At 45.0% G+C, this 27,500-nt stretch overlaps 1 protein-coding gene across 1 annotated transcript in view; it reads left to right on the top strand.

Moving 5' to 3' along the window:
• The window catches only part of nmo (serine/threonine-protein kinase nemo), a 207,201-nt gene extending 185,548 nt beyond the window's left edge, over window positions 1-21,653 (top strand). The window contains exons 4-10 of the mRNA XM_070125195.1: window positions 2,681-2,787; window positions 13,296-13,381; window positions 14,342-14,551; window positions 14,662-14,850; window positions 15,211-15,387; window positions 15,664-15,782; window positions 19,127-21,653. Coding sequence (XP_069981296.1) covers window positions 2,681-2,787; window positions 13,296-13,381; window positions 14,342-14,551; window positions 14,662-14,850; window positions 15,211-15,387; window positions 15,664-15,782; window positions 19,127-19,181 — 943 coding nt within the window. The 3' untranslated portion in view covers window positions 19,182-21,653. The remainder of the gene's footprint in view (window positions 1-2,680; window positions 2,788-13,295; window positions 13,382-14,341; window positions 14,552-14,661; window positions 14,851-15,210; window positions 15,388-15,663; window positions 15,783-19,126) is intronic.
• The last annotated feature ends 5,847 nt before the right edge of the window (window positions 21,654-27,500 follow it).

Genomic DNA, 27,500 nt, shown 5'->3' with positions numbered 1-27,500 from the left:
TTCCTTTTCTTCCTGATTCGCAAAGGCTAACCTGTTGATTAGTGATTGATTGGCCTCCCGTCGCGTTGCATGACGCCGCCCGCCCTGCCATGCCCTCGTTGCTCCGGAAGTCCTTGGCGTCTTGCAGGGATCTAAGGCCGGGAGGAATAAAAGATCGGGACGGATGGAAAGGTCAGGGAGGATGTAGGGTCAGGGAAGATCCAAGGTCAGGAAGGATATAAGGTCAGGAGACAGTGGTAGGACTTGTGATGATGGCCGTTGCAGCGCGGAGGGAGGGGGAGGGGGGCGAGAAGGGCAGGGAGGAAGGAGGAGTGGAAGGGGATGAAGGAATAAGGAATGACTGAAAGGACAGAGAGGAGGCGAGGGCGAGTGGGCGAGCGCCACCCCCCCCCCCCTCCGCACCTCCGCCGCCGGTCGGCCTGATATATAGCGCCTCATTGTACCCTCCGAACTTAAAGGTGATGAGGCTCGAGGCGAAGGCAGGCTGGGCAGGCCGGGCCACTCGCCGGGGTCACGCCGCCATCTTTTTTCGGCCGCTCGCGCCCTGCGTGTCCTGCTGGCTTCTAGCCCGCCCTGCCGCGCCCTCGCATGAGCGGCTCCGCGCGAGGGGCGGCGTGGTCAGCCCGTGGCGGAAAGGAATCCCGCTCTTCTGGGTGTGACTGCATGTGGATGCACGTATGCCTTTGGCCGTGGGCACGTCGCTCGTGCATACGGTATATGCTTACACGCAGTCATTCATGCGCGTCGGGTACACTGCGTAAATTCATTCATTTATTTATTTAGCCGTTTAAGGATACATGCATGCATACTGCAAAGGCGGGCATGGATGCAAGCGTGGTTGCATACAAACATGAATTTGCACGCAAATTACTGATGGAGCGCTCGACGTCCACCTGTGCGTGTGCCCGCGCGCCTGGCCTCAGCATGGCCGGAACAAACAGAAAGGCCAGTCGCCGGGCAAACAGTCAGCGCGAGTGGCCACGCTGGGCCGCCCGTTCGCCCCGGCCGCGGTGTCAGCGAAATCCTGCCCGCTGACGAAACCCGCGTCCTAGAGCGGAGCTGACAGCCGGCGGCCGAGTAGGCACCTCGTGGCCCCTGAAAAGCTGATCGCGAAGCAGGATGTGGCTGCGCGCTCCTTCCGCATCCTCCTTACGCGTGCGCGCGAACTCGCCCCGCTCTGACTGCCACGACTGTCCGGGGCAGCGTGCCCTGTGAGAGGCGATCCGGCTCCACCAACGAGGGAAACTCGGGCCACACGGGTTTATGTTTCTATGCCACCTTATTATTGTTTTTTTGAAGTGGTGCTCGCAGTAGGCACGGAGGCACGTCTTGAAAGGTGTATTTTTAAGGCGCAGTTTGCCGAATCAGTTTGCTGAATCGCCACAATTCTTGCAAATCCTCAAACTATGATTTAGTGCTTTACCGACACCGGCACGCGTCCCACCACGCCCTCGCTTCCGTGGGCGTTGAAGGATGTCTCTATTACGCCCACTGTCCGAACTGACGGCCCATTAAAGACGCAACTTCCTGTTCTTGGCCTGCGACTGCCGGTTTTGTGTGGGGCTTTGGACGTGGCATTTCCGTCCCGGTGCAGAAAGTGGCATTCGTGACGCGCGGAACCGAATGCAAGAATTTTTGGATTTCGATTTTTTTTTTGTTTTTGGATTTGAAGAGATTTTATTTTTTTGGGGGGGGGTGGGATTTCGAAAGATTTTTTGGATTTCAACTGAATTTTTTGGATTTTCAACTGAATTTTTTGGATTTCAACAGTATTTTTTAGATTTGAACAGATTTTTTTTGGATTTCAACAAAATTTTTGGATTTTTTTTTTAATGGACACGCGAGATGAATGAGGTCAGAAATAGGAGAGCATGGCAGGCAGGATACGTAGGATCAGATGCACCAACTAACGAGATGGGAAGTTGTGCAAGTTCGTCCACGCGGTAATTGCGAATAAAAAAAAAAAAAAATCAAATGTGAAATGAAGAAGATAAAAAAAATCTGAAATGTGAAATGAAGAGGATGCCTATTTGTGAAAGAAAGAGATACCTTAGGGTAGCGATCATATCTTAACTATGTATGCATTTTGGAATTGTTAACGAGTTGTATTGAAAACGTTTAGATATCTATTTTAGGATTATTACCATGCATATTGAAAGTGTTTCAAAGTATGGATAGAGCATTACGTTTATTTATTGTAAGTGTTGCAATAGTAATATTGGAAGTGTTAATTACGTTCAGTGTATTTCGTGTTATTTAGATTTCGTGTTGTTTAATATACTGTGTTACGTATATCGTTAGTATTACACATAAATACTGTAAGTGTTACATAGCACAGTATATTAAGTGTTATTTACGTACATTTAGTGTTATTATGTATATTGAGTGTTGCTTGCGTTTGTTATAAGTGTTATGTATACTTGGAAGCGTTATGTATTAAAGTATAATGAGTGTGACCTGCGTGTGTTATAAGTATTAAGTATACATGGATGTGTCACATATTACAGTGTAATGAGTGTTTCCTGCGTGTGTTTAGAAGTGCTAGAAGTGTCATAAGTGTTAAGTATACTTGGAAGCGTTACGTATCAGTGTGTATCGAGTGTTCCCTGCTTGTATTTAGAAGTGTCATAAGTGTTATGTATCCCTGGAGGTGTTACGTTCCTTGACCTTGGGTGTGCAGCTACGTGATCACAGAGCTGATGCAGAGTGACCTCCACAAGATCATCGTGTCTCCACAGCATCTCTCCGCCGACCACGTCAAGGTCTTCCTCTACCAAATCCTCAGAGGTGAGTCTTTGCTCGAGTTTTTGAAGTTTTTTCTTTTCGTTTTTATTTTTTATTTTTTATTTTTTTATTTTTATTTTTTTTAGCTCACTTTCGTTTTTGTGTTATTTATTATTTGTGTGTGTGTGGGGTTCGTGTTTTTATTTTCGGTCTCTTTTTGTTTTGTTTTTTTGAGTGTTTTAGTTTCGTCTTCCTCGGTTATCAATATTTTCTTTTTTCTGGATTTTAGTCTAGTTTTTTTTTCTTTGAGAGTTCTGCGTTTGTTGTCCTTTTCGTTTGTCAGATTTTTTTGGTCTTTATCTTTTGAACTCTCCTTTTCGTTTGTCTTTTTCGTTTGATTTTTTAAAGTGTTCCTCTTCCAAATATTCTTCAGGTGAGTTGGACTTTCTTTGGTCGTTTTTTTTTACAATTTGATGTTTTATATATTTATTTATTTAGTTTTTATATTTCTCTCTCGAATAGTTTTGCTTTGTTGTTGGACGGGGATCATGTTAGGAATTTTATTTCTTTTTTATTTTATTTATTTATTTATTTATTTATTTATTCACTTTTTAGATATACGTTTGTCCGGGGATGATGCTCGATGTGATTTTGTTTTTGTTTTTGTTTCTTTCTTTGTTCAGTATCTGTTGGTTTCTTTCTTTGTTCAGTGTCTGTTTGTTTTCTTTCTTTGTTCAGCGTTTTTTGTTCAGTATCTGTTGGTTTCTTTCTTTGTTCAGCGTTTTTTTTTTTTTTTTTTGTTCAGTGTCTGTTGGTTTGTGAGGCCGAGCGATGGAAAGTTTGGGTACTCTCAGCCGCGGGCGAGGGAGGCATCGAGGTCTGAGTGTGGGTGCGAGTGCGGGCGCTGGCGGGGAAGGCAGAGCGAAAATTCGGGAGGAAGAGCGCTTGATTCTTAGGAATGCTGATCATTGTTTTTTTTCTTCTCTCTCTCTCTCTCTCTCTCTCTCTCTCTCTCTCTCTCTCTCTCTCTCTCTCTCTCTCTCTCTCTCTCTCTCTCTCTCTCTCTCTATTTTCGTGCGTTCAAGGAGACAGGTGCAGGCAGGTAGATAGATAGATAGAAAGGGAGGCTGATAGATTGATAGGCAGGTAAGCAGGGAGGCAGGGAGGGAAGCAGGCAGGGAGGCAGGCAGGCTTGCAGGCAGGCAGAGATAGGTAGGCAGACAGGGAAGCAGGCAGGTAGGCAGACAGGCAGGCAGGTTGACAGGCAGGGAAGCAGGCAGGGAGGCAGATAGGCAGGCAGGGAAGCAGGCAGCGAGGCAGGCTTGCAGGCCGACAGAGACAAGTAGACGGACAGGTAGGCAGACAGGCAAGCAGGCAGGTAGGGAAGCAGACAGACAGACAGACAGACAGACAGCCGTTTCCTCCGCCGCATTCTCACCTGCCGCCATTGTGTCTGAGGGGGGAAGGGGAAATACCGCGAAAGTCTCCGGGTATTGATCGTCACACCGCCTTCGATCGCAAACTTTATGAGGGAAAGAAAGACAAAAAAAAACGGAAGAAAGGGAAGGATAAAAAGGGATGTCGGAAGGTTCTGCGGCGCGCGCGCGGGTCGGCGATGGGGGAGGTGGGTAGGAGGGTAGGGGTTGGGGTTGGGGTTGGGGTAGGAGGGTAAGGGTAGGGGTAGTGGTAAGGGTAGGGGTAGTGGTAAGGGTAGGGAGTAGGGGGGTAGGGGGAACCTGTTGGTATGGCACTTGATACTTCAAAAATAGGGGTGTGTATAGGTATTTGTTTATTCATATGAGCATACCTATACACACACACACACGCGTACATAAACACGTGTATGTGCGTATCTGTGTGCGTGTGCATGTATGTATGCCTGTGTGTGTGGGTGTATTCGTGCATGTACATGTGCGCACATAAATGAGTTGATAATGGAATAAATAAATGAATATATGTGTATGTGTCTGCCTCTCTCTCTCTCTCTCTCTCTCTCTCTCTCTCTCTCTCTCTCTCTCTCTCTCTCTCTCTCTCTCACACACACACACACACACACACACACACACACACACACACACACACACACACACACACACACACACACACACACACACACACACACACACACACACGTATAAATACGTTTGCATGTACGCATACACACGCATGTCTGAGGCAGCATCCCCCGCCTCCCTTTCTCTGCATCCTGAGAGATGTCAGGGATCGTCGTCGTCGTCTCCTCCTCCTCCTCCTCCTCCTCCTCCTTCTTCTTCTTCTTCTTCTTCTTCTTCTTCTTCTTCTTCTTCTTCTTCTTCTTCTTCTTCTTCTTCTTCTTCTTCTTCTTCCTCCTTTCCCTCCTTCTCCTCCTCCTCCTCCTCCTCCTCCTCCTCCTCCTCCTCCTCCTCCTCCTCCTCCTCCTCCTCCTCCTCCTCGTCCTCCTCCTGCTTCTCGCCTGTGAAAGCTGATACATCCAGTTCGACATGACTCACATGTGCGTGTCGTGAGTAACGCCACAATTCGACATGATTCACGTTTGCGTGTCGTGAGTAACGCCCCCGTGTGTGATATGACTCATTTCCCGGCTCATTAACCTGCCCCCCCGTCCCCCCTGCCCCCATCCCCCCGTCCGGCCGCCCTTCCATGCCCCTTCGCAGCTCTGGCGGCGGCGGAGGCGGCGGAGGCGGCGGAGGCAGGCGCTTGCACGGGAGTGACCTTGGCCGCTGCTTGCTCGTGGTCTTACGGGTGCATGACTTGGCCGTCGTGCGATTAGAGGCGCGGAGAGTCATGGCACCGAGAGAGTCTCTCCCTGGGATGACGGGCGGCGCGACTCCGCCTCCCTCCTGCCCCGGGTGCCAAGGCGTGGGTCGCAGGCACACGCCCACCTGTGGTGAGGAATGATCAATAAGCGAACGCCTCCGTCAGGAGATTCTCGCGACGAAGTCCCTGCCGCGCTGTCCCGTCGAAGGGGATTCCATGTTCTTGTTCTGCTCGCATTGTGCGTCCGTCCGGTCCGGCCCCGTGGCTCTCGGGGGGCCGGGCTCTCTTCTCCTCGTTCTCTTCCCGTTCCTCTGGCCTCCCCTCCGTCCTTCCCTTCTTGTTTTTGTTCTTGTTCTTCTTTTTTTCTTCTTCTCCTTCTCCTACTTCTTCTTCTTCTCCTCCTTCTCCTTCTCCTTCTTCTCCTTCTCCTTCTCCTTCTTCTCCTTCTTCTCCTTCTTCTTCTTCTTCTTCTTCTGCTTCTTCTTCTTCTCCTTCTTCTTCTCCTCCTTCTTCTCCTTCTCTTCCTCCTTCTTCTTCTCCTTCTCTTCCTCTTCCTCCTTCTTCTTTTTCTTCTGCTTCTCCTTTCCTTCTTTTTATTCTTCTTCCTCCTCCTTCTTCTTCTTCTCCTTCTTCCCCTTCCTCCTCCTTCTCCTCCTTCTCCTCCTCCCCCTCCATCTCTTCCTCCTCCTTCCCTCCTCTGCTCTCTCTCCCTCCCTCCTCCTCCTAACTCCCTCCCTTTTCCTTCCTCCCTTTCCTCCCATCCCCCTCTTCCTTTCCGATTCCTTTTCCACCTGCGACGTTTCCTTCCCCCTCCTCTTCCTCCTCCCTTCTCCTTCCTTCCCTTCCCTCCCTTCCTCCTCTCTCCTCCTCCTCCTCTCCTCTTCCTCTTCACTTCCTCACCTTCCCTCCCCCTCCCCCCAGCGCGTGACCCTGGGGGAGGCCGCCCGTCGACCCGGCAGGACGCGGACGGGGTAGGAGTGCGATGATGCACACGCCATGCACGCTGCATTCCGATCGATGCCTCGGCGGACGAGAGAGGGGAGGGTGGGGGGGCACGGGTCGCGGTTGGGGGTGGGGGGGAAGGGAGGCGGAGGGAAATGGGGTAATAGGGAGGTAGGAGGATTGGGAGAGAGGGGGATAGGGAGGGAGGGGGGATAGGAGGATTGGGAGATAGGGAGGGAGGGGGATAGGAAGAGAGGGGGGGGGGGAAAGAGAGAGGTAGGCAGCAGGAGGGACATATGGAGAGAGAGAGAGGGGCAGAACTATATAAGAGAAGGAATAGGAGAACAAGATAAAGAAAAAGAAGAGAGAGGGAACGAGGGAGGAGGAGGAAAACCCGGGTCCATTATGGATGTTAAGAAAACGGTGGGAAGGAAGCGTGGGTGAAGTGAGCGGAAGGAAACGGGCGGGTTTTCAAGAGATGAGTTGTGAGGGAGGCTGTGAGACTGACGTGAGGACGAGGAGGGCCGTGACTGAAGTGAGAGTGAGGGAGGCCGTGACTGAAGTGAGAATGAGGGAGGCCGGGACTGAAGTGAGAGTGAGGGGGCCGGGACTGAAGTGAGGACGAGGGGGCCAGGACGGAAGTGAGGATGAGGGGGCCAGGACGGAAGTGAAGGTGAGGGGGCCGGGACTGAAGTTAGGGTGAGGGAGGCCGTGACTGAAGTGAGAATGAGGGAGGCCGGGACTGAAGTGAGGGTGAGGGGGCCAGGACGGAAGTGAAATATGACGAAAAGTGCGACAAGGACTGCTCTTCAGACCAACTGCGAGGCGACGAGGGGACTGAAGGAATGAGTAAGTGAGGTTGTGAGTGAAAGTGCGGCTTGGAGGGTAGGCCGCTAGGGTGCGTTCCGGCGTCACTGCTCGGCGGGGAAGGGAGTTTCCGGAGGGAAGGGGGGGGGGGGGTGGCGGTGGCAGGTTGAGGCTCGTTTCGGAAAAGCGAGTGCGAGCGGCGGCATCTGGCAGGGAGGGAGACCGCGGAAAGCGAGGGCGAGTTGACAGGTGGTGGGAGGTCAGCTGCCGTTTTATTAGGTCGCCGACCTTTCTTCCGTCCGCGACCCGGCTTACGTGGCCGACCTGTTTCAACGCCGAGCTAGCTTTGACCCCGACCCGGCTACGATGCTGTGACCCAATTTCGACACGATTCGGCTTCGATGCTGCTGGTCTTGTTTCGATTCGACTCGGCCTCGACCCCGACCCGGCTTCAGCCCTGACCTAACTTCGACTCCGACCCGACTTTGACCTCGACCTCGCTTGAACCCCTATCTGGCTTCCACCCCAACCCAGCTTCGATACTAACCCAAATTTCGACTCGACCCCGCTTCGACCCCGCATTCGACCCCGGAGGCCAGGCTGCAGACGCGATGTCGCTCGAACTTCGACCTAGTTTCGACAACGACCCAGCTTCGACGTCGACCAAGATCTCTTTGAAATACACCAAGTGACTCTCCACTTTTGAACGAGGGTTTAACTGTTTAACGTTTGGCAGGTAGTGTGAGCGTCGAGAAAAGGTATTTTACCGTTTAGGTCACGTGATCCAAGACGGGTTTGTATAGATTGGAATGATTAACGTAAATAATGATACAAAGGAAAAAAATACAATTAAGTGGAATGAAAACAAACAGGAGAGCATAGGGAAGACGGCATTCATAGCAAGATTCACGATCAAAGTTTGGAGGAAGATAGATGTCGGAGGGGGTAGCGACTGGGCTGGAGGGGGGGGGGGGTCGCCTGTCTCTCACCGGGGCTCTTTCACGGCTTTTTCCTTCTGCTGCTCCTGTTATAACTGCTGCTGCTCCTCCCCCTCTTCCTCTTCCTCTTCCTCCACCTCCTCCTAGTATTTTTCCTTCCTCCTCCTCCTCCTCCTGCTGCTGGTCCTCCTCCTCCTCCTCCTCCTCCTCTTCCTCTTCCTAGTCTTTTTCCCTCCTCCTGCGGCTGTTGTTTCTGTTGCTGCTGCTGCTCCTCCTCCTGCTGCTGCTGCTGCTGCTGCTGCTGCTGCTGCTCCTCCCCCTCCCCCTCCTCCTCCCCCTCCTCCTCCTCCTCCTCCTCCTCCCTCCCTCCCCCTCCCCCTCCTCCTCCCCTCCTCCTCCTCCCCCTCCTCCTCCTCCCCTCCTCCTCCTCCTCCCCTCCTCCTCCTCCTCCTCCTCCCCCTCCTCCTCCCCCTCCTCCGCAGGGGTATCCCTCTCGGCAGGTGGCAAGCGAGGGTGACAGGGCCCGGGTTGTGTGTTCTGCATTGGCGATCACCCGCGATGCACTCCTGCGCCCATGCACACCGTCGCCCCGCCTCGCCGCCCACGCTTCTCGGAGGCGGGGGTGGGGGTGGGGTGCTTGGGGTTGATGAAGGCGGGGGTGGCGCTTGGGGTTGATGAGGGCGGGGTTGCGAATGGGATATGGGCGTGGGGATAGGGAATGGGGATGGGACAGGTCAGGAGTCCGGGGGGTGAGGGGGGGTGAGGGGGGAAAAGGTAGATGGGGAGAGGTAGTGGGGATAGGAAAGGAAACGACAAGAATAGGAGTGGGGGATAGGACAGGAGGGGGGGGGAGGGAGGGGCCGGGTGACGGAGGCTAGCGTATGTGTGCGTGCGTTTTCGTGAATAATTAAAGACATCGGGGGAGTGAAGGAGGAGTCGATAAATCAGGGAGCGGAGGACGACAGGAAAACGCGGTTCAAGCTTACTCGCAAGTCACGTGATTCTTTCTTTTTTTTTGACGTCTGCGGGTGTCTGTTTTTGTGTCTGTGTTGGCTGTGTATATCGGTCTGAGTCTGTCTGTTTGTCTGTCTGTCTCTGTCTGTCTTGTCTTTCTGTCTGTCTCTTTGTGTTGTGTATGTGTCTGTCTGTTTGTCTTGTCTGTCTGTCTGACTGATTGCTTTCCTCTGTTTATTGTTTTCGGGGCTTTTAGGCAGTTGCTTGGGGACTGTGGGAAAGGGAAGGGGAATGCGAAAGGAAAGGGAAAGGGGGATGAGAGGAGGATAGGAAGGGGAATAGGAGGGGGATGGGGAAGGGGAAATGGAACGGGTAAGGGAGGGGGAAGGGCAATGGGAATGGGAGGGGAAAGGGCAAGGGGAAGGGGAGTGGTAGGGGGAGGGGGAGGGGGAGTCTATCGCCGTCGACACCGGGATGTATCAAGTACCGCGAGTCTAAATATTTTGTCTGGTGTCGATTTTTTAATCCATTTTGTTCTCTTTTCTCTTTTTTTCGTTATCTTTTCATCGTCTGTTAAAGTTTGGTTGGTGTGACATTTCTGCGAGGGGAGAGGGGAAGGATGGAACAGGGGAAGAGGGGATAGAGAGGAAGAGGGGGTGGAAGGAAGAGGAAAAGAGGGGAGAGAGAGGAAGAGAGAAGAGAGGAAAAGGGAAAGATGGGAGAGGAGAAGAGAGGAAGAGGGAAAGAGGGAAGGGAGGAAGAGGAGAAGAGGGAAGGGAGGAGGAGGGGAAGAGGGGGGGAAGAGTAGAGGGTAAAATGGAGGAGAGGAGAAGAGGAAAGCTGGGAGTGAGGAAGAATGGGAAAGAGGAAGAGGGAAGATGGGAGAGAGGAGAAGAGGGAAAGATGGGAGAGAGGAGAAGAGGGAAAGATGGGAGAGAGGAGAAGAGGGAAAGATGGGAGAGAGGAGAAGAGGGAAAGATGGGAGAGAGGAAGAGAGGAAAGATGGTAGAGAGGAAGAGGGGAAGACGGAAGTTGGAGGAAGAGGGAAGCGAGGAAGAAGGGCCAAGGGGGAACGGCGAACAGCACGCGGCAGCAAGCAACGTGGCCAGGAAGCCGCTGTATACGCCGTGGTGGAGGTCGCTCGCTCGCTCAGGCACAGGCTTCGATTTTGGCCTTTTTGTGTTCCTGATTTTTTTTTTAGATGTCGTTGTTGTTGTCGTTATCGTTGTTATCGTGGTCATTATTGTAATTGTTGTCATTGGTATTATTAGCGGTATTTTTTCATTATTATAGTCGTTATTTTTGTTTGCTCTGTTCTTTTGTATTCATGTTGTTATTTGATATTGTTGTTAGTATAATATTAATCATTATTACTATTATGATTATTATTGTTATTATTATTATCATCATCATCATCATTATTATTATTGTTTTATTGTTGTTATTCTTATATGCTATGATGCGTTCCTGTCTTACCCCTTCTACTCTTAATAGTAATCAAGTGACAGTGCGAGTTTGGGTTCGCTGAGATTTACAAAAGTTTGTTTTTTCGCGTTTTCGACAAGTTGAGGAGCACGTGCGGGAGGAGCGGCGAGTGTGCATTCGTAATTCTAGTTCTCGCTTCCTTCCTCCTCGCTTTATCTTTAGGTTTTTAACTCCTCCCGTCTTTTCGGTCTTCTTCTTTTTTTCTTTTTCTTCCCCCCCCCCCTCCCCTTGCTTCTCTTTTTCTCTGTTTCCCACTTCCTTCATCGTTTCCCTTCTCTTTAATTTCCTCTGTTCCCCACTTCCTTCATCGTTTCTCTTTCTCTCTAATTTCTCTTTTCCCCCCCACCTCCTCATCCTTTCCCTTCTCTCTCATTTCTCTTCCCCCCCCCCCCACCTCCTCCCACTTTCTCACCCCCCTTTTCTTTGATACTCATCTCACCACCTCATCTTACTCATCGTCCCCCTCCCCCTCCCCCTCCCACCTCATTTCCCCTCCTTCCAACCCCTCATCTTTCGGGCGTCTCATTATTGTAGTCGGGGGGGGGGGGGGGGGATTTATGCGTATATCGATTAACTTTCGTTCGAGGGAGAAATGGAATGGCAGAGGGATGGGGGAGATGGAGATGGAGGTGGGGGTGGACGGTGGGTGGGTGGAGGTAGGGGTGGAGGTGGAGGTGGGGGTGTGGGTAGGGGTTGGGATGGAGGGGGAGAGGTGGAGGTTAAGGTGGAGGTGGGGATGGAGGTTGAGGTGGAGGTGGAGGGTGGAGGGGGAGGTGGGGGTGGGGGGTGGGTGGGGGATGGGGTGGGGGTGGGGGTGAAGGGGGGTGGGTGGGAGTGGAGGTGGGGGTGAAGGAGGGGGGTGGAGGTGTAGGTGGAGGCGGGGGTGGAGGTGGAGGTGGAGATGGAAATGGGAATAAAGATGAATATGAAGAGGGGAATGGAGAGGAAGCGAGGTAAGGAAAGTGAGAGGGAGAGTAAAGGAAGAAAGGAGAAAAGAAAGAGAAATAAGGATAGAAAGAGTTAGAGGAAAAAGAGGGAGAAGAAGAGGAAGAGGAGGGGGAGGAGGAAAAAGAAAGGATAGAGATGGATAGATGGATGGATAGATGTATGGAGACAGACAGACAGACAGACAGACAGACAGACAGAGACAGTGAGCTAGAGAGAAAGAGAAGAGAGAGGGAGAGCAAAAGAATCGCCCTCCCCGGCAAGACAGCGAGGCGATTGGTGGCGGCGGAAGGCGGCTTCGAAGCTGTTGCCAGGGTGCGGAGGCAGAACCGCGGCGCCCGCACCCGAGGGCAAACATTGATCTGTGCGTTTGTACTTAACGCTCAGGTGAGGCCACAGTGTCTCCCCCGCGCCCACGGAATGGCAGGTGATGGAGCTCGTGGGCGGGACGGGACGGGGAAGGGAGGGAGGAAGGAGGAAGGGAGGGAGGAAGGGGGAGAGGGAAGGAGGAAGGGAGGGAGGGAGGGAGGGTGAAGGAAGGGAGGGAGGGAGGGAGGAAGGAAGAAAGGAAGGAAGGAAGGGAGGAAGGGAGGGAGGGAGGAAAGAAAGGAAGGAAATAGAGGAAGAATAGGAAGAAAGGACGGGGGCGTGTCTGTCTCGGAGACGCAGAAAGGACAGCCTCCTTCATTGATTCCTTCTTCGAGGTGTAACGCCATTGAACTATCGAACTCTCCTGAACGCGCGCTGATCCCTCGCCGCTGATGCCCCGCGAACCCGAAGGAGAGCAGGGCGAGAAGAAGAGCCTATCCCGCGAGTGGCATCCCTCTCAGCCTTCGGGAGTCCTTCGGGAGTCCTTCGGGAGTCCTTCGGGTGGGCCATCGTCTTCGCCCTTCCCCTCGAGGTCCTCCGGCAGGGAAAGTGGGCGGGGTGGGTCTTTGCGGGGCGTGCGGGAGGCGGAGTGCCGGAATTCTTGAAGTAGCAATGCTGCTTGGAGTCGGCCCGCCCCGGATCGCACGCGGGAGAGGGGGGGGGGGCGCTTGTTGCTAACATGTCGGAGGACGGGTGTGTGTGTGTGGGGGGGGGGGATAATTGTCGATCAGGAGAGAGAACCTGCTGAAGGAAGGGGAGAGGAGGAGGGGACGGGAGGGGGTTAGGGAAAAGGGGAGGAGGAACAGATAGGGAGAACGTGGAAACAGGAGGAAGGGAGAGGGATAGGGATAGGGCGAAGGAAGGGAAGGCGTGGAGAGGATGCAGCGACGGTGATGGCCAACTTTCCCCTTCCACCCCCCACCCCCCACCCCCCCACTGTGATGCGTTTTGTCCACGGCTCGTTGTGTTGTTGCGGTGCTAGAGGAAGCGCGGGAGTTTGCGGGCTAGGGTAACGAGCGTGAGAGTTAGATTCTCTCGCGAGCATCCCTTCCGCCCTCGACACGTGTATCTCTGCTCGAGTGGGGGGAATCAGGAGGAAAAGCTGGTTAAAGCTAGACCTCTGTGTGTGTTTGTGTGTATGTTTGTGTCTTTCTGCGTGTCTCTCTCTTTCTCTGTGTGTGCCATTCTCTTTGTGTCTCTTTGTGTGTCTTTGTGTCTGTTTGTATCTGCAGCTGTATCTGTCTCTCTGTCAGTATCTATCTTGTCTTTTTTTCTACCTGTGTGCGTGACGGACTGTGTTTATATTAAAACCATTTTTGTGAACCCATTTCTTAGCCCCATTTCCATCGCCTAACCGTCTCCCGCCACTTGCAGGTCTGAAGTACCTCCACTCCGCGAGGATTATCCACCGAGACATCAAGCCCGGGAACCTCCTCGTCAATTCCAACTGCGTTTTAAAGGTGAGGCGGGAAGAGGGGAGGCGACGGCGCGTGTGCCGCCCCTCTCTCTCTCTCTCTCTCTCCGTGTCTTTTTCTCTCTCCTCTCTCTCTCTCAGTCTTTATCTCTGTCTGTCTCTGTCTCTCTCTCTTCTCAGTCTGTCTGTCTGTCTCTCTCTCTCTTCTGTCTGTCTGTCAGCCAGTCTGTCTCTCTCTCTCTGTCTCTCTCTCTCTCTCTCTCTCTCTCTCTCTCTCTCTCTCTCTCTCTCTCTCTCTCTCTCTCTCTCTCTCTCTCTCTCTCTCTCTCTCTCTTTCCTTGCTTATCTTTTCCTCCCCCCCTCTCTCTCTTCCTCTTCCCCCCCCCTCTCTCTTCCTCTTCTCCCGCCCTCTTTCTCTCTTTCTTCCTCTTCTCCCGCCCTCTTTCTCTCTTTCTTCCTCTTCTCCCGCCCTCTTTCTCTCTTTCTTCCTCTTCTCCCGCCCTCTCTTCCTCTTCTCCATCCCTCTCTTCTCTCCTCCTCTTCTCCCTCCCTCACTCTCTCTCTTCCTCTTCATATTAAGGATTACCATGTGGAAAATGACAACTTGCCTTTATTACTTTTCACTTAAATGTTGCTGTCCATGATGTTCAGATAATATATGAATGAGTTTATGCTGGTCTTTACATTATATATATATGAAAATATATATGGAAACAACCTTTAATTATCATATGTTTTGCCTTTATGAATGAATTGAAGATGATATGCCTGTGTGCTTGTGCATACACTGACTTTTTTTTTGGGGGGGGGGAATAAATGGAATTTGAACGTACCTTAAGTACTTGTATTTCCTTGAAGATGTATTAAGCATGGACATGTTAGAATCAGGTTTACATTTACTGGCCTACATAAATATAGTTACAAGATAGAATAACCCCTCTTAATAACTTCTTTTCATATAACTGACTTGAATCCATCCAAGAACTGATGACATAAATCTTTCCAGATCTGTGATTTCGGCCTGGCTCGTGTCGAAGAACCTGATGAAAATAAGCACATGACACAGGAGGTAGTTACACAGTACTACAGAGCCCCAGAGTTGCTGATGGGAGCCCGCCATTACACCCAAGCAGTAGATGTGTGGTCTGTTGGCTGCATTTTCGGCGAGCTTTTGGGACGTCGTATTCTCTTCCAAGCCCAGAGTCCTGTACAGCAGGTAGGTTCCTTAGCATTTTGATAAAATATTTGGTATTTTGGATTTTTTGAAAGGGATTCAGTGTAAATAATGGATAAGGAACTGGTCTTGATTAACCTCTTTTTTTCCAGCTTGAGCGAATAACAGACCTGTTGGGAACACCAAACCTAGAAGACATGAAATATGCTTGTGAAGGAGCTGTGACCCACATGCTACGCCGACCCTCAAAACCACCCGCCCTCCCAGCCCTCTACACCCTCTCTTCCCACGCAACCCACGAGGCCGTCCACTTACTCACACAGATGCTTGCCTTTGACCCGGTAATTTCCATGGGGTTGCTCAGTGAAGTGGTTAGGGATCTTTAATCATTGAAGATTTGATTTTTTTTTTTTTTTTTTTTTCCCAGATAGTTTGCTTCTGTGATAAAAAAAAAAAAAAAATATGGTGTTAATTAGCGTATGGAAAGAAAAGTGACTGTTTTTTTTTGTATTCTTCATTATCGTTGTATAAAAAATGAAGGGTTAGTTCAGTAAAGGATCTTGCTTTTATTTTCTTTTGAACTGAATGATCAAAACAAATGATAATAAATATTTAATAGTTGTAATTTCATGTGAATGTATTTAACAGAGAGTTATAATTTTACATGAATACATATAACAGTGGGTTCATCTGTTTTCCAGGATAAACGATTGAATGTGACAGAAGCTCTTGCACACCCTTACCTAGATGAAGGTCGCCTGCGGTATCATTCTTGCATGTGTACTTGCTGTGCTTCCACAAACTGCGGGGGCCGACAATATACACATGACTTTGAACCAACAGCACCTCATGCATTTGATGATACTTGGGAAAATGAGGTTGGTGCTAGGTCTTTGTATCGTCGGATGACTTCTTCAAAGAAGGAAATCTTTAGAAATGATGATCAGTTCCTTGACTCCAAAGGGACTATATTATTACATAGTAAAATATTGACCATTGAAGATTATTTGTAATTACTGTTTTTTTTTTTTTTTGGCATCCAAATTTTTTCAGAAAGATTACAAGAATAGATGCAAAAAATACACAATGAAACTAAAATTGCAGAAATTGGGTATCCAGAGATGAGCTTTACTAATAGTGTCCCTCTGTTGCAGCTACACTCCATGTCACAGGTGAAGGATCGGTTGCACAAGTTCATCCTGAGCCACCTGGCGCGTGACCGTGTACCTCTATGTATCAACCCCATGTCTGCTGCTTACAAGAGCTTTGCCAGGTTAGCTTGAGCTTGTCTCTCATTATGAGATATATATTTAGGACACTTCCCTCTGAGTAGATTTTCTCTTAGGCATGAGCTCCATGAACTCAAAAAGTAGTTTGAGACTTCAGTTGCATTCATTCTTTCCTGTAGTAGAATTGCCTGTCTCAGCTAGTTGCTGTGTATCTATCACGTTTTGTATGTGTAAAGTCTTCAGGTATAGGGTTAATCTTGGCAGTGGTTTAGTCTTGTAGAAGTTTATAAAGGTTGCATGTGGAGTTAATGATGGAAAAGAAAAAAATAGAAATTAATATGGTGATGATAGAGAAGAATGTTTTTGTAGGTGTAGAGGATTTTAAAAATTCTTTTATTGTTAAGATAATTGATATTCTTTGAACAGTTGATGTTTGTAAGGAGGGAATTATAGGGAGTAGATGCAAAGAAAAAATGTTAAAAGCAAAGCAGCCTAACGTAAGGACATAGAAGATGGTTGCTCTGTTATACTTACTGTGGTAATCAAAAAAAGCCTTGTAATGCCACAGTAAATATCTTGTTGAAAAAAGAACTGTCTCATTATTGATTATTTACATATGTATGTGTGTATGTGTACGTGTGCACACTTGCTTGTTATGCACTTAGTCTGGAGTCATAGGCACACATACAATGCAAATCCCACACAGGCGCACATGCACTCACCTATTTATACTTTCTTTTTGAATAATGTTAAATAGGAAGTGAGAATCACACACAACTTAACATTCACAAATTTATGCATGATGACTGGGATAATTGTACATGCTGAGAGAGAGAGAAAAACAAGTTGACTGATCATATTAATAGGTTGATTCATTGATGTGACTGATTGATAATTTTTTTCTGATTTCATAAATTTGATTATTATTTGGTTGATTGATCCATTGGTTGGTTGATAGGTTGATATTGATTTGATTGACTGAGTGGTTGGTTGACTCATTTATCCATAGAGGGATTAGTTGATTAGACGAATGACTGAGATATTGATTCAGCAAGTAGTAGGTTGATTGATTGATCAGGTGAATGATTAATAAATGAATTTGTTGATGGTTAATATGGGATTAATTGATTGACTGACTGCTGACGGATGGGTATTGCAAGTCTAGACACAAAGAAATCTACAAAATAAATTGATTAAACATCACACAAACACAAAAAATCCATATTAAATGCATTTTTTCTGTTATCAAAGAGAAAAATAATTGTTTAAAGAAAGAAGTATAATGTGACTTTGTTTTAAGATTACTGTAATTATATTTTGAATTTCCAATCTCTTAATGCCGGGGATATTGTTTCACCTTGTTTATTTTTTATGTGGGCTGATTATGCTGTACCAATATGATATATAGAAAATAAAGGGAAAAATACTGCAAGATGAAAATATGATTTATTAATATTTTTTAAATCTTTCTAAAAGTTTTAGTATATTTGTGGTTGCATAGTGAATGATTTCTTTATTCAGTTTACTTGAATCAAATAGATCAGATAGTATTTAATCTCCTGGGTGCACATGCAGATATATGACATATGATCAGAGATAATCTTTTTATCTTTTTATTTTAAAATTTAAAAAATTTAAATACCAAATTTGGTATTGTCTATCAGTGGACATATATTAGTAGGAGAAAATGGTGAAGATATGCATGTTGGGTATATATTGCTTTAAGTGAATAAAGGTATGCTTGTCCAAAGGTATTTTCAGCCTAACTGCCTAACAATGGATTTAGCAAATGTTTTGTTCATTTAAACTTTCATCTATAACTCAAGCATTGATATGTTCACATTAATGCACTAAAATCATGACATAGAGTGCACTATCTTAAACCTATTGATGCTTATGTAGTATTTAAAAGTTTAAATTTGCATAACATTCAATAGATGCATTTTTTGGGCATTGGGACTTAAAACATCCTTGGACGTGTATACCCTTCCTTATATTATCAATATTTTTATTAGTATATTTTTGAAATTCTTTTTGTTAGGGGTGTGTAAAAATTTTCCTTGCATTATTTCAAAGTCTAAGAAATTCTTATTTGATGAAATTATATATCTTTCTGGCAAATGAAGAGGAAATTCAATATATTATAGCTAAAAAAAATACTAAAAATAGGGCAGATGTATGTATTGTTTCCCATATTATTTTAAGAGAAGTGAGGAACTTGCTCTGATTTAGAATAAGGTTATATACATAAATAATTTTCTCTTGTTTGCAATTTCTTTAATTTTATCAGAATGAAATACAGATCAGTAGACTAACTTGTTTTGAAGTAGTAATTGTGCGATTGTTTTGCTCGTCGGCCAACTTTCAGTATTCTAAATGATCATTCTGTAGTCTATACCATGGTCATCTTGCATTAACTCAGCTCATTACACTTCAAAAGTTCATTATTATAACTTCCTCTTGTGGTTATATCACGAAATGATATTTGATGTGTTGAATCACAAAGAAGTTTTTTTCTTGTAATATATGGGACTAACATTCTGTATGAAAACTTTTCCTTTTTTATCCTCTTGAACTTAGAATACACTAACTCAAAATTGATCACAATATCAGTTACATTTGACATTATGTTAATGCTAAGAATAACAGTTGAACAGTGATTGCTTGCATTGCTACCAGTGGGATTTCTGATTTCCCAGTGTCTCTATCCTCTAGTCATAATTCATGTTTTGTAAAGGAAATCTGTTTTTACCAAGTAGCAAACTTTTCTCTGGAAACCTAGTGCTCTTCACGTCATCCTTGAATGATGGGTATTTTTTATATGTAACATCTTGTCATATGTAAATAAAAGTATCCAAATGATTGCTTGTTTAATTACATCATTAGGTTGAGATACATCCCCATGGAGAATCATTGATTTAGGTTTGAGTAAATTAATTTATGGGTTGATTGGTTGGGCCATTTGAATGTGGTTGATTATGAATTGATTACATGATAAGGAGCCAGTCTTTTCATTCTGTAATTTGCAGATTTGCAGGTTCTTGTAGTAAAACTTTTGAGATTATTGTCCTTTATACTCTCCTTACTTCTGCTGTATATACTTGATTTTTAAAAATTTTATATAGCCTAAACTGCATGTGAGAAGAAGGAATAGAAGTAACTGACAAAATTTATTTTAAAGAATGCCAGGTGATCATATTCAATGATAATTGAATTGTTTTTCAAGTATCCCTTGTGAATGCAATTTATCTTTTGTATTCTTGATTTTGAAAGTGAAACTTGCTGAAAATACTAGTATGAAGACAATAATAATATATACTTTAATGTAATATTCAATATTATTTCCTAAAGTGCTCAGATTATTAAGATTTTTTATTTTATATTCCAGCTCGACAGTTGCTCATCCTTCCGAGCTCCCGCCTTCCCCACACCAGTGGGATTGACAGGACGCCAAACACTAGCGTCAAAGAACTTAGTGCCCCTAAAACATGCCTGTGAAAGAGCATACAGAGACGCAGGTTGTGTGAATCGAAGTACACTTGTGTGAAAGTGAGAGAGAGAGCTCAAGATTCTTAAACTGTTGGGACTGGTCCATAGTAAGGTGGTAAAGTCGGTTTCCTTGCATTTGACCTGAAATTATTCCAAATATGCTGACAATCGTAAATCAGAGTGTAGGCATTTACCATTGCAATTGGATATGAACACATGGTCCAGTTCTTTACAGTTTGTAGGATGGGATCATTCTTCTTTCTTTTTTTCTTTTTTAATCATTGATTTAAAACTTTCATATCATGCATTCACCTTTTTCCATAGAATCTGATTTCATGAAAGGGCTCACAAGTAAAAACAAAAAATAATAAAAAATAAAAAAAATGGGAAAGATAAGAAAAATGACAAGGTCAGTGAATTGACTGTTTAAAGGCGAGTGTAAGTTTCAAGTACGACTGACTCTGTGAAGATGTACCCAGGATCACGAGAGTATATTGCAGAAGCAGTGAAATAATGGTAAGAAAAAGTCTCAATGAATTGATATATATGACTGTTGAACAGAAAGAGAAAAGAAGAAAAAAAAAAAGGCTCACATTAGAATGTGTTTGAGGCTTCATGTGCCAGTTCCTTAGTCAGACAAATCACTGCCATGTACACTAAGGGTAATGTGTGTGTGTGTGATATGGCCTCGTCCCCCTACCATATACATGTATTGACTGCTGGGTACTAGAGTGGAAGCATCCCCCTGTGCTGTGGATGATGAGCAAGCGACAAGGACGAAGATTTTCCCAAAGGTCTTATCGATTGAGAAATGATCCAGCATAACTTGGACACCCTCAACGCTCAACGCACCATGATCTCTTTTTTTGCCCGGGCTCCTTATTGTGAGGCTGCTGCTGACATTTGGAAGGTAGCTGAAGCCTACAAGGTTGACGATTATATGTGAAGATTCTGCTTAATGTGATCAATAAGGAATTACCCTCACCTGAGAAGACGATAAAAAAGAAAAAAAAATTATATCCATAAGTTTAGTATGATATCAATCAGGATGATTATGAATATCTTCGTGATTAGATTGATTTTTAAGATTTTTTTATAAAATGATTCCAGTTTACAGAAATTAGTGTTATGTAAGAGGGGTTGAATTTGTGATAACATTAGTGCAGACTTTTTGTATATTCAGATAATGTCTTGTCAGATGGTCTCTTGTAGTACCAGGGTTTCATTTCTATGCATCAGTTATTAGCCAGAAAAAAAAAAAAAAAATCTGCATTTAAGGAATTTCTTTACATCATATATTTTTTTTTCGACTAAAAATTCTAAATGTAGGGCAGTCCTTTGCCTCTCTTGTCTGGCACTTAATTAATGCTTAGGAATCTGGCTCGGACTCTCAACCCTTGCTCTCAGGAATTACAGTGTACACAAGTGCTTTTAGTTTTGCCTTGTTTTACAAATCATCAGCCAATGCATTTTTATTTTAATCAATTTTATTTATACTTTTTTTTTTTTTTTTTTTTTTTCAATTAAATTTTGCTGGTGATTTCAACTGTTAACTACGTTTGAAGTGGATGAAAAGTATTCCTTTCTGTTCTCAGTGTTTTAACATTTTAAAAAAATATATCCCTTTTGTTAAAGGTCTTTTGAAGTTTCACCATTTAAAAAATGGTGTATGTCAAGACTTCAAGTGAATTTTATGTGCAATGTAATTTAAATTTGGTATTAAGATGTTCAGGAAAGAAATTACTATTGAATTTTTTGGTGTGATTCAGGAAGATCACTATAACACCACCAGACCAGGATTTAGGAAGACTGTGATAATTCTGGAAATGATTGTGAGAAGGTACAGTGAGATGGTTCTTCAAGCTGTCTGCTCAACGACTCATGCACTGCGAGTAGAAGCTGTATAAGGGTAATCACTTCTTAAGGTGCTCACACTTTTATAGAATTGCAGCTCTTGAGTGGTCTCTTACCTATACTATGTCACAGGTTGGAACGAGATGACAAGACTGCACACGGTCAACAGAGAAACTGTTTCTTCGAGTGCCGTGGGAAGCATTACATTTTTTTTTTTTACTATGTATGTGTGATCATGATGTTCTTCTCTATAGTCCAGCTTGATTATACCATTATGAGGGAGGTATTTAGACTTACATGGTAATGTGCATACAAAAGAATAACTGACAGAAAAGTGTCCTGTATGTTGTATGGTTTTCTAGTAGTTACAGTTCACTCAGCTTAGAAAAATTGATGACTGAGAGAAAGAATCAGAGAGAAAAGAAAAAGGGGATAGCTGAATTTCCCTTTCCTAATTTGTATGAAAAAAGAGGAAAAGAAGATTGGATAGTAGTTTCCTCTTTTATGAAGAAAAAAAACTTGAAATGAAAAGAAAGAAAAGAAAAGAAAAAAAAAAAAAAAACAGAAACAAGGATGTGGAGTTTAGCCATGATATACACTGACTACCTCACATGATTTTCATTGCCGCAGCTGGTTCTATCATGCTGCTTGTCGTATTTTCGTTTGTTGATATTTGTAGAGTGTACAACCTACAAGCTCAAGCAAGGTATATGATCAGTCCAGAAGTTTTTTGATATGCTCCATTACCCTTATGGTGTCTTAACTATTGTTTTGTAATATATAATTTTTTCATAAGACTGAGTGAACATTATTCATTATTGTTAATGTGATTACAGTTATGATTTTCTTAATTTATAACTACTCTCTCTATTTATTTATCCATGCTAGCTTCTTTTTCCATTGTTGTTAACAATTTAGGATCATTTCTTGTAAACAATCATGCTATAAGCAACCTCCTTTCACACTAGGGTATATTAGGGAATTAATGCTCAAAAAGAATTTGTACTATATTCATCCATTTTTATATATTTATTATTTATCTTTTTTAAAAAATAAAACAAAGAGTGAGGTTTGTCTTTAAAGAAGTATTATGTTACTCATGGAAATTAAATGGCACTATCTTGATGCCATTTGTAATGTACTTTCTGTTGGCTACCACATACTGTTGAATTTGTTTATTGTAACAAAAAGGTTATGTTGATATGTTATGTGGTAAAGTGCTCCTTTATTTTTACTTATTTGATTTCCTTTTACACTTTTCATTTACTGTTTACCAAATGAAAAGGCCATGATAACAGTATTCCACCTGTAATAAGTATGGATAAGCAAAGCCGTGATGTAACGTGTGAATAAAGAGTGGAAACGTCTCAAGCCAAGTTAACGCTAATTGTGGGTGCCATCACTACTCAGACTACAGGAGCATATTGATGGCCAGAAGCTTCAGACAATGTGATCCCATTTGCTATTATTACATGTATAATATTAATTTTATCCATGGAGATGCTGCTCCCATTATTATTATTTTTTGTATGGTTTTCCTTCAGATTCTATTCAATTTTATGATTATTGGACAACTTTGCTTAAATCTTAGTCTGATTTATGCGATTGGCATTGTCATAACTAACTTTCTCCCTCCCTTTGACAATTTTTACCCTTTGGTTGATGGTTTCACATTACAACTGAAGCGTCCAGAAAGATCTCCAAGTCACTCCCCATCCTTGAGTGGCTGCATGCATGTGCTTCCTAAGGATGGGGATGCAACAAATACGTGTAGATATTACTTGTACAGCATTGTAGTATGGGAGTGAGTGCAGTGTGAGGATTGTTGCATAAATCAAGTTGTGAAAGACCTTGAATGGCAAGGTGCAGCTCGAATTTTGGTCGACTGTATTTTTTTTTTCTTTTTTTAGTAGTGAGTTGTGAATGTAACAGTTATTGTGCCTGCCATTCAATCTTCCTGATTATGTATATTAAATTATGATTTACTAGGATAAGTTTTTTTTCTATTATTATTATTATTTCCCCCCCCCCCCAATCTGTAAGTGTAGTGAAATTTTGTAAATTGCAGTTGCAGACTAATTCAAGAATCAGTTTAAGGAGAACATATTTTTAAACATCCATTTTTACGCCTGTTTTATTTTAAAAAATGAAAATGCATGATTATTTATAGGAGTCCTTATGGATGATGTATAGGTTGCATCTTCAGCTATGAAACATTGGCAACTGAAATGTGTATAAGAGTATGAGCAATTTTTGTACGTTTTTACCGAGATGTTGAGGTCAGATGTTTTCTTATGGGTCAGGTATGATCCATCTCTTAATGTTTTTTACCCGACAGTGCGGGTATTTGTGTGTTTTGCATGAAGACTGTTCCACTGTTTTCTCATAACTGTGGCAAGATCAGATTTGGATGGTGTAGATGTTAGTATAAATGGTATTGTTACTGTGTATCACAGCACCTACCATGAAGATAAGCAGTAGGATCAAGAGGACATGCTCCAGTGCGAGTTGATCCTTGTGAAGTATTTCAGTAGGCGGTCTTGCCACATTATAACTGTATTACTAGTAACAGTCTCCCATCTTAGAGCTCCTACTAATAAGGCACAGAACAGTGTGACGAATTTAGGCTGAGTTCCTAGAAGACACCTCATCAGTAGCGAGGAAGTGCTACCTCTCATATAACTAGCCAACACTTTGAACCATCATTCAACAACCACAAACAAACCTGCTTTATTACTTTGCTCGAAGTGGCGTTTCAAGAATTACTTCCTACGATTTAGCTGCTATACGGGACCGACACTCACTGTTAATATGTTGCAATATTACTGAAAGGCAAGAATGTTCATTGCCTTAAAAAATGTCTCGCCGAGCATTTGTCAACGGAACATTGTCATAACTGCCCACATTTTGGTGTATTCTTTTAAGCATTATGCCCTACGTGGTCATACGTGATAATAAAATAATTTTTGTACTTGCATTGTTTTTTACTGTCACAGACACACTCCTTATAAGATATGAATGTCCCAAGAATTTGGATATAAACAGGTTACAGGAATGCTGAGATTATTACAACTGAAAGTCATTTATCAATAAAAAATTTGTTTTGATATATCTTTGAAAAGTAATAATAATAATATAATAGTCAGTGTAAAACAAATTCATCTTTTGTAGATGATACTCCTCGCAGCCAATCATATGCCCACTGTTGTTGTGGGGGCTGGGGGGGTTAGGAGAAGGAGACCAAGGCCCAAAGTTGGGGCACTACCTTGGACCTCAAGCCCTCGGTTCAAAGTATAAAAAAAACTGGCTATGCATCAATCCTGAACGGCCTCGGGGAATCATGGGCACGTTATTCCTCTCTTAAGTTATCTAGCCCTTACACTACCTGTGTGATCAGTAAAGGAACATCAATAATCATGTAAAATTAATAAAATATCAAGTAACATCAACACAGAATCGGGTCCTGAGGGTTTAATCAGTCCTCTTCCCCAAATACTCGAGGCTAGTGATGATTTTGTAATCATCTTAGGGGCACTGAAGATTCCCCATTTACCAACAACTCTCTCTGACTTTTCCATGGTTCCCTGCCTCTTAGCTCTTCTTTGATCACAACTCTGAGCGCTGATACTACTCCCCCCTCCTCAATACCTGTTGTCAGCTTAGTCCATTCTAAGACATCTACCCAGGTCATTCCCCCAATTCCTTGCCCGTTGTTGTCGTGGGGATGGGGGGCTTAGGAGACAGACTGAGGCCCAATATAGGGAATCATCCCTACCTTGGACCTCAGCCTCCAGCTCAACTAATTTTGCATGGCCTTTCTCATCCTTCTTTCATATTTACTTCCCCCAATCCCTTGCCCGTTGTTGTTGTGGGGGGGGGGGGGGCTTAGGAGTCGGAGATTGAGACCCAATGCAGGGATGTCCCCTGCCTAGGGCCTCAGCCGCGCGAGACTCGACAAATTTTGCATGACCTTTTCTCCCTCCAGCTTTCTGTTTCCATCCCTTCTCCACCCCTTCTACTATCTACTTCCTAAGGTGTAAGAGCCGTGCTGAAAGGATGAAAGGCTGACCTTGTGCCAGTCCTGTACGGCCTGCGGGAACCATGGGCACGGTATTCCTCTGATTTAGTTGTCTAGTCCTTACCCCCTTAATGGGCACTGAGGAGTTGGACATTTCCCCTACATAATCAAGGCTTCCCATGGCCAGTAATGAAGTAATACCCATATTAGAGGCAATGAAGCTTGCCCCTTCATCAAATAGCCCCACCAATTCAGACTCTACCGGCTCCCCGACCCAGGCTCTTCTTTGACCACAGCTTTGAACACTAAAACTACTACCCACTCCTCAATGCCTACTAGTGCATTACCCACTCAAGCCGAGACTCAGTCTCCAGAAGACATTCCTACCCTCCCAACTTCCTCAACATCATCAACTCGACCCCTATAACCTTCTTCATCAAAGACCCCAACCTCCCTTATCACTGCCTTACAGCCTTATTCTCCATCTCTCCGTAATACTACCCCCCTTAACAACACTCCCTCTTCCACACGTCCCCTTCCTTCTACCACCACCAACCCTACAAATATCTTAAATACTCTTATTTAGCCCAGCTAAATGGGACCGATTTTTCATGATCCCCCTACAGCTCCTTACTCAGGCAACACTCTTCTCTTACAACAAAAACATGTAGGCAAAATCACTTTCCATACTAGACGCGATCGCTCCCGTCTTGTAACAGTCAGATCTGAAACTGTGAAGCTATAGCATTATCAAATCTAACTGATCACTCTGGCAACCCCATTCCTGCAGAACCTCATCCAGCTCTTAATACTTGTACCGGAAATGTCCAGCAAACTGCCCAGTCGATACCAAAGATTGGTCAGACGGTGGAGAAGACTTACTCGAATGCCTCAAAGTCCAAGACGTGAAGTCAGTACATTGCTACACCATTCCTCCTAGAGGTCATCGAAAGAAACCCACCAACATTGCCAAAATTACTTTCAGCACACATGACCTTCCCGTCCGTATCTGCATTGGCGGACAATCCCTCCCTGTTCGACCATACCAACCTCCTCCCCGTCAATGTCAAAATTGTTGGCGAACACTGCCGTTCCACAGATCGATGCCCCATATGTGCCCAATCCGGTCATAACCGATCAAACTGCTCTGCACAAATACGTACATATACTAACTGTGGCGGCCCCCATAATGTATTTTATAGATGCTGTCCCACTTACAAGTTCGAGTCTGAGGTAGTAACCCTCAGATACAAAAATGGTCTCACTTAAGTGAAGCCAGACAGGAAGCACGTCGACAAAGTTTCTCTCTCATACTACTTAACTCTAGTAATGTCGCTCGCTCTGCCCCTCCCCCTCCACCTCAAGATGTTCCTACACCCTCCTCTATACCTACTTCCCCACTTCCACTTCTACATTCTACCTCCCCCAGTCAAATTCGTTTGCTACTATAAACCCAGACACTCCAATCTCGACTACAGCCTCAACACCGTCCCCTCTCCCTCCTCGCACTACCCGCAGCAGACAGACTAAACGTTCCCCCCCTTCTTCCCCTACCGCACACTCACCTCCACCTACCTTTGCCTTTATTCCTCAGAAACCAGTGTCCTCTTCCCCCCTCATAAGAAAACCTTTGTCTCTCCAACCAACTCCACTGCTGAAACTATAAAAGATATCCAAAACTATATGCTTGAGACACAAAATTCCACAACTCGTGCTCCCTCCATACTCGAAGTGACTGCCGATATCCATCCCCCTCCTGCTCATATTCCCTCTTTACTCTTCACCCCTCCCTCTTACTCCCTCTCAACACAACCTAACCCCCTCGATTCCGCCTACTACCGATAGCCATCCTCCTGATACTACCGATATCAATCCTCCTCCTACTCATATTCCCCCTACACCCCTTCCTCCTACTCCCTCCCGACACAACCTATCCCCCTCAACTCCAACTACACGTACATTCTCCCTCCCTCCAACCCCTCTATCATTTCCACTCCCTCCTGGATACACACGTGAAACGCTTATGTAATTCCCTTACCTAATGCCAACATGTCCCCTTCACACAGCAACTTCTTTACCCATCTTAAACCTTTCAAGATCACTCTAGATAGTTGACGCATAGCAACTATCACCCTTCACCCCTCCTTTAATATACTTTCCTAAAATGCTGTATGACCTTAGATGTCTAGCACATTTTTTGTTATTATTTTTATGAAAAATGCTTTTTAACCATTAACTACAACCTCCCTTATGCCTACTCCTCCACGCCCTACTCACCGCACCAGACAAACAAAGCGTTCCACCCCATCGTCACCTATAGCTACATTTTCTACCCTAGAGAACCTCCGAAACTTCCATGCTTACACTGACGGCCCCAAATCCACATCTGGTGCTGGTTTCG

The sequence above is a fragment of the Penaeus vannamei genome, chromosome 9, assembly GCF_042767895.1.
Source record: "Penaeus vannamei isolate JL-2024 chromosome 9, ASM4276789v1, whole genome shotgun sequence".
NCBI classification, from domain to species: Eukaryota; Metazoa; Arthropoda; class Malacostraca; order Decapoda; family Penaeidae; genus Penaeus; species Penaeus vannamei.
The sequence above is the reverse complement of the archived record's forward strand: the minus strand, read 5'-3'. Positions and strand labels throughout refer to the sequence as shown.